The 11532-nt window shown below is 35.4% G+C and overlaps 1 protein-coding gene across 2 annotated transcripts; it reads left to right on the top strand.

Moving 5' to 3' along the window:
• The first annotated feature begins 99 nt into the window (after positions 1–99).
• LOC101492101 (IAA-amino acid hydrolase ILR1-like 5) lies at positions 100–11135 on the top strand. 2 transcript variants are annotated; one of them, XM_004502721.4, is made up of 6 exons: positions 100–275; positions 702–1151; positions 1365–1490; positions 2343–2657; positions 9329–9457; positions 10591–11135. In XM_004502721.4, exons 2-6 carry the CDS (start codon positions 810–812, stop codon positions 10957–10959), a joined length of 1281 nt encoding a protein of 426 aa, XP_004502778.1. In that variant the 5' UTR covers positions 100–275; positions 702–809; the 3' UTR covers positions 10960–11135. The 2 variants fall into 2 exon arrangements, with proteins under 2 accessions (XP_004502778.1, XP_004502777.1); XM_004502720.4 differs by lacking the exon at positions 100–275 and having other exon boundaries at positions 594–1151.
• The last annotated feature ends 397 nt before the right edge of the window (positions 11136–11532 follow it).

Here is an 11532-nt window from a genome sequence, read left to right as displayed (position 1 = left end):
GGTATCCTCCTAACAAATTAAAACCGATATTTCATTCTTTGTTTTTTTCCCTTTATTACATCTAACCTACTATATAGGCTTTAATACTATCATAACAAACAAACGAAAATACAACTCAACAAAAGGAAAAAGAACACTGCACCAACCAAATTAACAGCTCCTTAGAATCACGCCACTATTTTTTGGTCATTCAAAATAACCTAACATCAGTCCTTGCTTGGCAAACCTCAAAATCTCATATATTTGAGCTCAACAAGTTTCCTTTTGCACGTGTGGTGAACATTCTCTCACACTACTTGTAATTTGTGTTTAGATTCTGATATTTCAATTTTAGTATCTTATGATTCAATTTTATTGTAAATCTTTGGAGATTTGTCTCCCACCATCTAAATTTTTATTCGTTTTTTTTACCAAAGTTTTTTTTATTCCGTAGAAGAAAAAATGTAAGAATTCACTTTTTTATATACTTTTCCATTTCCTCAATCTTACAATAAATACTATTTTAATAAAAAAAATTGTCTACAAAAATATTATATTTCACTTTGTAGTTATGATAGTGTAAAATATATCAATAGTTAATATTGATAATTTTGTAAAATTATATTTGATTTATTTTTTGATAGAACGTCCTGTATCATTTGTTGTTCCATTTATTATGTGTAATATATTAATATATACTCTCGAGTATTAAAAAAAAACAGAAATAAGAATCCATGATGAAGGAGGGTCAACAAGTCGCTTGAATTGGAAGAGACAACAGAATTTGGGACAGATAGAGGTGAGTATTGTGAGAGAAGAGACAAGATTTGATGGCAGCCATTCATGTGGTTGTTCTGTTTGTTTGTTGCACTTCCCTTTCTACCATCGTGAGATGTGAGCGTGATAAAGATCATCATAGGTATGCTCAAGAGATTCTAAGTTCAGCTCAGAACGAAAAGGATTGGTTGGTTTCAGTGAGAAGGGAAATTCATCAACACCCAGAATTAGCTTTCCAAGAACACAACACAAGTGCCCTTATCCGCAGAGAGCTTCACAAACTTGGAATACCTTATACATACCCAGTTGCCAAAACTGGTATCGTTGCTCAACTTGGTTCTGGCTCTCCTCCCATCATTGCTATTCGTGCTGATATTGATGCACTCCCTTTGCAGGTTACCTCAATTTACCTCCTTTAGGAGAATATTGTTTTTCATTTAAATGAATATATTTTTTTTATCTATGTACACCGATCGAAGGCGCCTGCATTGGTGTCCGACACATTGATTACATTCAATTAATTCATTTTTTTAAAATTATTATTGATGTGGACGTGTCAGTATTCACGCTTCATAGTTTTTGATTTAATGTTGGTGATGTTTGCTTAGGAGCTTGTTGAGTGGGAATACAAGAGCAAAATTGATGGCAGAATGCATGCTTGTGGACATGATGCTCATGCTACTATGCTACTTGGGGCTGCAAAGTTGCTCAATCTGCGCAAAGATAAGCTTAAGGTTCTTTCTAAATTCTCTGTTTCTGATTTTCTTTTATGTTTTCATTTTCAATTATTAGATTAACCTCTGCATTCTTATAATTTAGTTTTACCATATGACTTCCACGTTAGGATCTTAATTTTTAGAGGTTTGGTATTCTCTACTTGTTTCATCTTTTACAGCATATTGACACCATAATGTTTTTTGTTAAATGTTTGACAAATTGGATTGTGAAATAGTTTAGACAAGTTGCCTTCTATTTCGTCGTAGAATCCTGTCTTCCGTGTATAATTCTTCCATAAGGTCAGTGTTCCGTACTGGATTTCGGGTTTACGGCTAACCGTGGCCAACAAGGCTTGAATATAGATACTTGTATCTCAGCCTTGCTAGATTACTACTTTAACCTTGAACAATCATACTGAATCTAGTAGAAGTTAATAGATTCTCTAGACTTTGAACTCTTTACTTCATAACTTTGGACTACCATGACATTCTAATTACCGGGTCATAAGTTCATCGAAAGTTAGTAATGCTTGAACTGCATCCATAATAAAAAGTTTAGAGAAAGTAGAATTGCATAAAATCCAAAATGTATAACCAACAGTGACTAGATCCAACTTGCTAAATGTCCACCTCTTTGTTCCTTTAGGATAAAACAAATCATTAAATCCTATAAATATTATAGATAATATAGAAATTAGTTGTTGAATTGTCTTTTGCCTAGTGTCTGAACTCGAAGCACAAGTTCAGAAAGATGTAAGTAGATGTTTTCTTCTATTGGTGTGTTTGATGTTCTGATTCTGACACTTGCATAATTACTCAAAAGTCAAATCTGTTGTTTGAAGATTCTCTCCCTACTCTTTGGTATTAAAGGGAACTGTGAGACTTATTTTCCAACCTGCTGAGGAGGGAGCTAGAGGTGCCTCACAAATGATACAAGAAGGAGCTCTTCAAGATGTACAAGCAATTTTTGCTGTTCATATTGATGCTATGACACCTACTGGAGCAATAGCATCGATTTCAGGGCCTTTTACAGCTGCTGGGTGCATTTTTGAGGTGACAATTGCAGGAGTAGGTGGTCATGCCGCTTGGCCACACGAGACTGTAGATCCATTGCTGGCTACATCATTTGCAATATTGGCACTGCAACAGCTTGTCTCAAGGGAAATTGATCCTCTTCACAGTCAAGTATGTGCTACTCTCAAAATCTTGACTTTCACAAGAATAAACTTCCGATAACTTTGATGAAGTCCATTGTTTTGGATCTGTCATCACGCATCATCTGTTTTTTTCTCTAGCTTCTCTCTTTAAAACTGATTGTTATATATAGCTAGAAGTCTAGGTATAAATAATACAAGTAATTTAATTATGTACAATCAAAATAGAGCCGGAAATGAGGAAACTGATTCCCAATAAACGCTATCCTAAAAGGAAATGAAAATCAACACTCCCCCTCAATCTGGGTGGTAGATATCTACCATGCCGAGATTGAATCTGATATTTTTATATGTATTTATTGGGAGAGTTTTAGTTAGGATGTCTGCTGTTTGATTGAACGATGGTACATGATCAATACTTACCATTATCAATCTTCTTCTTTATAAAATGTCAGTCAATTTCGACATGTTTTGTTCTATCATGGTGAATTGGGTTCTTTGCGATGTTGATGGCAGCTTTGTTGTCACAATACATGTCAATGGAATTGACAATTTTCATAATTATTAATTGTGCAAATTTGATGATATTTGTAATTATTATCATAATTAATTAGTCCAACATCAACATTATTTAAAAGAGAATTCTCTAATGGAAAGGATACATTTTTACTAATAAAAAAATTATGAGTTTAACATGGTATCAAACTAGGTTGCGGTCCAAATCAGATTTCTCTGTTTTTTCTGGAGCAAATCTTGAGTTCCTCGATTTTTTTGTGTTTTTTCTTCTTGAAATCATAGTTCATTTCCGACGTAAATCATTGTTTCCTTGTTGTTTTTGCTTTGTTTTTTTCTTGAAATCTTAGTTCCTCGTCGCCGACGATCATAGTTTCATTACCGCTGACGTTTCCTAAGTTCTCTGCATTTGTTTCCCTCGGCATCATGTTCACCGACAAACATGATATCCTTTTTGTTCGTCTTAATGGAAAAACTACTCTACATGGGTGTTCAACTCCAGATTTTTGTCGAAGGAAAAAAGCTTTGGGGTCAAGTCGATGGAACTAATTCTGCCTCTTAGAAAACGCAGAAGGATGCCTATGCCAAATGGGAAGTCACAAGTCATGGCATGGATCGTTAGTTCTTTTGATCCTAATATCGTTTTCAATCTCCGACCTTTCACTACAGCAACAAAGATGTGAGATTACTTGAAGAAAGTATACAGCCAAGACAACACTACTCGGTGGTTCCAACTTGAACATGAAATCACAATTTTTCAATAGGAAAGTCTTTCTATTTCTAAGTTTTATTCTCATTTTATGAATCTTTGGGCTGCATACACTAACATTGTCTATAAAGATCTGTCAAGTGAATGAAAATTAATGTGCAAAAAGTTCATGAGACTACTAAACATGATCAATTTTTGATAAAATTGAGACATGATTTTGAGGGACTAAGGTCCAATCTCATGAACCGAACTACTGCCACATCTTTGGATACTTGTATCAATGAGTTGCTTCTTGAGGAACAATGTCTTCTAACTCAGACAGCCATTTAACAACAAAAAGTTGTTTCTCTCCCTGTGGCATATGTGGTACAAGGCCGACCTCGTGGGCGAGACTTGAGTATTGTCCAATGTTTATGCTGCAAAGGACATGGACATTTTGCTTCCAATTGTCCTAAAAAGTTCTGCAATCACTGCAAAAAGGATGGTCATATCATTAAAGAATGTCCAACCAGACCACCGAAGAAATTGCAACAACCTTCACTGCCTTTGTTGGCCATTCTATAGCTCATGTTTCTGTGAACTAGAATTTGCATTCCACAGTTCCAACCTTAAACCCCTGAAATGGTTCAACAAACGATCATGTCAGTCTTTTCTGCTTTGGGTCTTTCAGGTAACGTTTCTTCCCCTGATTCCCATTGGTATGTTGACTCCAGGGCATGTAATCATATGACCAACAATGTTACTGCCCTTACCAATATTACAAGTTACTCTGGTAATCTCCAAATACAAACTGCTGATGGAAACAATTTGCCTATTACAGAAATTGGTGATATTTCTTCATCTCTCACCAGTGTTTATGTTTCCCTTGGTCTCACTACTAATCTTCTTTCAGTTGGCCAATTAGTTGACAATGATTGTAAAGTTGAATTCTCAAAATCTGGTTGTCTTGTGCAGGATCAACGATCAGGGAAGATGATCGCGACGGGGCCTAAAGTTGGACATCTTTTTCATCTTTATTCACTGATGCCCCCATGTTCTTTTATGTCTTTTATTTCTTGTAATTCTGCAATTTTTGATTTCCAAACATGGCATAAGCGTCTTGGCCACCCAAACTCAAATGTACTTCACGACTTGATGAACAGTTATTGGCAATATAAATTCTCCATCTCTTAGGGTTATTCAATTTGATTGCATTTCTTGTAAATTTGGTAAAAGTAAAATTCTACCATTTCCAATTCATCAAACAAATGCGAATCAACCTTTTGACATGATCCATAGTGATTTATGGGGAATAACACATGTTATATCTCATGCTCGTTATAAGTATTTTATCACTTTTATTGATGACTATAGTTGTCTTACAATTAAAATTGTGTTTTGACAATGAGAGGGAATATACATCTTCTTTATTTCTAAAGTTTTTGCAGACAAATGATATTATATCACAATTAAAATTTTGTGTTCTGACAATGAGAGGGAGTATACATCTTTTTTACTTCTGGAGTTTTTGCAGACAAATGATATTATATCACAAAGGTCGTGTCCTTTTACACTCCAACAAAATGGGGTAGCAGAAAGAAAAAGCTGTCATTTCCTTGATGTTGTCCGTACTGTCATGTTGGGCTCCCTTGTACCCTCTCGGTTCTGGTGTAAAGCTCTCTCCATCGTGTCCATCTTATTGATCGGATGTCCTCTCAAGCCTTAAATAACGATTCCCCGTTTTTAAGGCTATATGGATAGCAACCATCTTATAGCAATCTTTGTACCTTTAGTTGTGTCTGCTATGTTCATCTTTAGCCCCAAGAACGTACCAAGCTCATAGCTCAATCTGTTAAATGTGCTTTTCTTGGTCACTCAAGCCACCAAAAAGGTTTTATATGCTATGATCCTAATCTCAATAGGATTCGGGTTTGTAGAAATGTTATTTTTCAAGAGGATACATATTTTTTTTCCACTAACCAATATACTTATTCCTACATCCACATTTGTTTTGCCTTTGTTTTCTGACAATTCTGTGGGAGAACCAACACCTAAACGACTTTTGGTGTACCAAAGACGTCCAAAACCTCCACGGCCTCCTTCCGATCATTCCTTGGCTGCTGATCCGGTACTTCAACAAGAACCAGTAGCTTTACGTCGCAATACTCGCGCTCGTAATCCTCTGTAAAAGTATGATCCATCTTCACTTTTATCTTTGACAACAACTTTAGCTTTTGTTTCTATCCCTTCATTATATGAACAAGCTATGAAGCATAAATGTTGGCAAGATGCTATAAAAGTTGAACTTCTAGCACTAGAAGAGAATCAAACATGGGATGTTGTTCCTTGTCCCACATATGTTAAACATCTTGGGAGTAAATTTATACTCATTATAAAGCTTCGTTCACATGGATCCATAGTTCGCTACAAGGCTCGGTTAGTGGTTATTGGAAATAAGCAAGAATTTGGCCTTAATTATGGTGATACATTTGCACTTGTGTCCAAAATGACTACAATGCGCCCTATTCTAGCCATTGATGCATCTAAATCTTGGCAAATACACCAGCTAGATGTTAAGAATGCCTTTTTTCATGGTGACCTCTAGGAGGAAGTTTACACAAACTTCCTACGGTGTGACTTCCACTTTATCTAATAATGTTTGCAAACTAAAACGTTCTTTATATGGGTTAAAACAGACACCAAGAGTGTGGTTTAAGAAATTTAGACCAACACTTCTTGACTTTTCCTTCATCCAAACCAATTATGATCCATCTCTATTTACCCAACTAACATCAAAAGGAATTGTTATACTCCTTATTTATGTGGATGACATTGTCATCATCGGTTTAGACCAAGAGGCAATCAATACAATCCAACAATTGTTGCGTTCCACTTTCCACATGAAAGATCTGGGACAGCTCACTTACTTCTTGGGCTTAGAAGTACACTTCCAACCAAAAGGCATATCTGTTACTCAACACAAATAAATTCAAGATCGAATTCATCTAGCCAGTCTTACCAACGTTGCTGTTGTTGAAATTCCCATGGAAGTTAATGTCAAATTTAGACAAGATGAAGGTGAACTCTTTACAAATCTCACGTTATATCGGAAGTTGGTTATCAGTCTTATATATCTTACCATTACAAGACCCAATATCTCTTTTGCTGTCCACACAATCAGTAAATTCATGCAAAATCGTAAACATTTGCATCTTTCAGTTGTACACCGAATCATCAAATACCCATTGGGTACTTCTAGTCGCGGTCTCTTATTCCCTAATGGTGCAACAATACAACTTCAAGCATACAGTGATCTTGATTGGGCTGGTTGCCCAAACACAAGAAAATCTACCATCGGTTGGTGCATGTTTTTAGGTGATGCCCATATCTCTTTGAAGTGCATGACTCAAGATTTTGTATCTAAATCTTGTACTGAAGCAGAATATGGATCCATGTTTGCAGCATGATCAAAGATTATTTGGTTGTGCGGCATTCTTTCGGAACTTGGTTTTTCACAAACAAAACCAACTCCATTGCATGCTAATAATACAAGTGTCATACAAATTGCTACAAATCCAGTATACCATGAAAGAACGAAGTACATAGAAGTCGATTGCGATTCAATTAAGGTAGTCTATGACTGCAAAGTTATTACTTTGCCTCATGTCTCATCATCGGTTCAGTTGGTTGATGTCCTCACCAAATCATTGACACGTCAACGACATGATTTTATAATCAGCAAATTGATGGTTATAGATTCACTAGCATCAATTTGAAGGGGAATGTCAATGGAATTGACAATTTTTCATAATCATTGATTGTGCAAATCTGATGATATTTGTAATTATTCTCATAATTAATTAGTCCAGCTATGGTTTAGCTATTATAGTAAGACTTAAAGCTACTTATCATTTTGTATCAACATTATTTAAAGGAGAATTCTCCAATGGAAATGAAACATTTTATCAATAAGATGTTCTGAGTTTAACAATACAACCTCACGATGTAATTGGTTGGAACTCTGATTTCATCCAATATCTTCTTCAGACATATCCCTTCACAAATGCCTTGTTCCATGTATTTGAATTCAGCTTCTGCACTGCTTCTAGCTAACACATATTGTTTCTTACTTCTCCAAGTGACCATGTTTCCCCACACAAAAAAGCAATAGCCAGTAGTTGACTTTCTGTCTGATGTACATCTAACCTAATATAAGTCAGTGTATACTTCAATACCCCTATTTGAGTTTTTCCTAAAATGAAGACTTGTACGCGGTGAACCCTTAAGGTACTTTATGATTATGTTCACAACTTTCATGTGAATTTCAGTAGGACTTGTCATGTAGCGACTTGCCATGCTCAAAGAAAATCCAATATCAGGCCAAATATGAGTTAGGTAGATTAATTTCCCTACTAGACTTTGGTACCTATCTTTGTCAGCTAGAGGATCTTCTTCAAAGTTGGTTCTGCTTATTGATTTCATAGGAGTATTGACAGCCTTACACCCAAGCATTCCGGTTTCTTAGAGTAAGTCTAGGGTGTATTTTCTTTGAGAAACGTATATTCCCTCCTTTTGTACAAGTTACTTCCATCCCTAAAAAATACTTAAGTTGTCCCAAGTCTTTGACTTCAAACTCCCTAGTCAAGAGTTCTTTCAAATGTTTGATTTGCTCATGATCATCACTTGTGATAACGATGTCATTAACATACACAATGAACGAAGTTACCTTGCCTTCAAAGGAGTGTTTGACAAACATAGTGTGATTTATCAAACCACGCGCTTGAGACCATATAATTGGGTGAATCGCTTTGCTACTAGTTGAGCCTTGTACCGATTTATGCTCCCTTTTTTCCTTCTGGTAAAGGAGTGATTTCCCTGCTACATATGCCCGGTTAGTGGAATATGATGTGTCAAAGTTTACGGAATCCAGAGTTTTATATTGGGTCTAATTCATCCTTACAAAACCAGCTTGTAAGGTGAGAGGTATCACTCTTTATAAACTATTATAGAGCCCCATCTCTTATCTATGTGGGACTTAGGTTTTACCCCCTCACGTCCAGCACTATTGGGTTTGGTGCGCGTGTATATAAATGGTGGATGGCCCGATCGAGTAGACTTTAATACCATGTAGAAAAGTGATTGTTTATTCACTTGACGGTGAAACTGATTACATAAGGAGTATAAATAGTAGAAATAATTTAACTATGTGCAATAAAAATAGAACTTCAAATCAGGAAACTGATTCCTTATAAATGCTATCCCAAAAGGAAAAAAATAAAACTGAAATCCTGATTAATACATCTGATTTTTTATCTCATAATCAGCGATCTTATTTTTTTTAAAGAAAAAAGTTATTTACTCCCTTAGGTCTATATGCTTATGCAGTTATGCTATTTCATTTCTAAAAGCATTCCACTTTTTCTTTACCTATGCCAACAAAATTTTGTATAACTTCGATTTTGAGGTCAAGATGACAGCTGATGATCATGTATTGGCCACAGGTGCTATCAATTACTTATGTCAAAGGAGGGACTGCGTTAAACGTGATCCCATCATATGTAATCTTTGGAGGTACTTTAAGGAGCCAGACAACTGAAAGCATGCACCATTTCAGACAGCGGTTAAAAGAGGTATATAATGATGACCAGTGAAGATATCATTTATACAAATGAAACTCTTTTATTAGTTTTTTTTTAAAGTTCTCTAGTTTATCTTCTGCTTGCGTCATTTCTAAGGTTCAGTAAATGCATAGCATGAGTGCATTTCTTTGTTGTCAATGGAGAAAACATTAATGAATTTGATGATGAATCTAAACTCACCAAAGTGGATGTGTTGAACTGTAGGTTGTTATAACTCTGCTTGTTATAAACTCATTTATGGCAATCTATCTAGTTTTATTTTCCCCATAAAATCTTTTCTTCCCTTAATTTGAATTTAAGGTGAAACTGTTAGCTTTTGTACTGAGGGACCACGTTCCAATATTTTCTGTCTGCTATTATTTTTTCAGCTTGAAGATTCAATTGAGTAGACTGCATGTCTAACTTTTCTTGAATTACTGATTCACAAATTGCATACCCCATTTATCTTTTCTTGCTTATTATGTTGGTAATAAAAGGATGAATATGTTATCTAACTGTTCTTGTTCTTGAATGTTGTCAAATTGAGATTGAATCAGAAGACCTATATTCCGAATAGTGATTTGAGTAAAATGCATTTCTAATAAAAATGTGATATTTTTAAGTAATGATATTTGATAGCAAAAATTATAAGCTGATATTTCATCTAAGAACCTCAAAATAAGTCAACATTCAAGTCAAATGACAAGAAAAGTTGCTGGCTATACCAAATTGACAAAAACAAAGGGGCTAGCTAATAGGTAGTGGTTCATTAGAATGAATCGCGATTCATCATAATGAGTTGTGGTTTGCAGTGAAATGCCACTCGAACCCAGAGCTAGCTGGTTCTCCCCGAAATGCATTTGAGGCACATTTCACTGAACATCTAGGGGTAAAGCACTGTTTCGCGCAGGTCGCGAGAGCGGTGCCAAATCGAGGCAAACTCTGAATACTAGATATGACCCCAAAATAAGAATGGTCAAGGTCGACCAGTGAGATACACAGTAGAGATACGTATCAATTGGGTTCAGTTTTATATCGAAAAGCGGTACGACTTGCATGTATCGTAAGATACTATTAACTAAAGTTATTTTTGTACTTTGTTTTGTATATGTTGTTTGGCTTATGCCGTTAGATAATACTTGCAGGTTATCGAAGGACAGGCAAGTGTACACAGATGTAATGCATATGTTGATTTCAAGGAAGAAGACTTCACACCATATCCTGCTGTTGTGAATGACAAAGATTTACATCTTCATGTGAAAAAAGTTGGCCAACTTCTGCTTGGTTCAAACAATGTCCATACAGCCAAGAAGGCGATGGCAGGCGAAGACTTTGCGTATTATCAACAAGTGATTCCCGGAGTATTGTATTCCATTGGAATCAGAAATGAGAAAGTAGGATCAGTTCACTCCCCACACTCCCCATTTTTCTTTCTTGATGAGGAAGCTCTTTCAATTGGAGCAGCTCTGCACACTGCTGTTGCTGAGATGTATTTAAATGAGCACAGTGTTTAGTAAAACTTGTTTTATTATTGCTGTGACACTTCTGTGCCTTGTATAAATTCCATTGTTGCATCCAAAATCCACACTTGTTAATCTCTTGCTATATTATATAGTATTAGTTGTAAAAACTATTTACATTTTTATAAGATGGTGAAATATAATTAGATGATTGCATCAAAGTTTATTTACATGATATAGTTGTTAAATTCATAATATAATACTAACTGCAAAAATCAAGGATGGAGGAGACCGAGTCTTACCTCCAATTAGAGATAGGAGGGTTTGAAGGCAAAGACAAAGGTTGTTGTTTTAATGAGACACCTCAATATTGATTGGTGGAAAGTACCAAAAAGTAGTTCAAAACTGTATCAGATTTAATTCAGTTGTTAGTGAGTGGAAGGAAATCCTTCAAAAAAGAAAAAGTGAGTGGAAGAAAAACTGTGACAGTGATAGGTAGATTACTTATTCTGCAAGTAGTTGAATTTACACTAATGACTAAAAGGGAAGTTCAATATTATTGATTAATTTGCTTTACTGATCAAACACTGATAGCTACATTTTACAAAATGCAAACTACAAAAGGAA

This window comes from Cicer arietinum, chromosome 5, assembly GCF_000331145.2.
Source record: "Cicer arietinum cultivar CDC Frontier isolate Library 1 chromosome 5, Cicar.CDCFrontier_v2.0, whole genome shotgun sequence".
Lineage (NCBI taxonomy): Eukaryota > Viridiplantae > Streptophyta > Magnoliopsida > Fabales > Fabaceae > Cicer > Cicer arietinum.
This window is presented reverse-complemented; position numbering and strand designations above follow the sequence as displayed.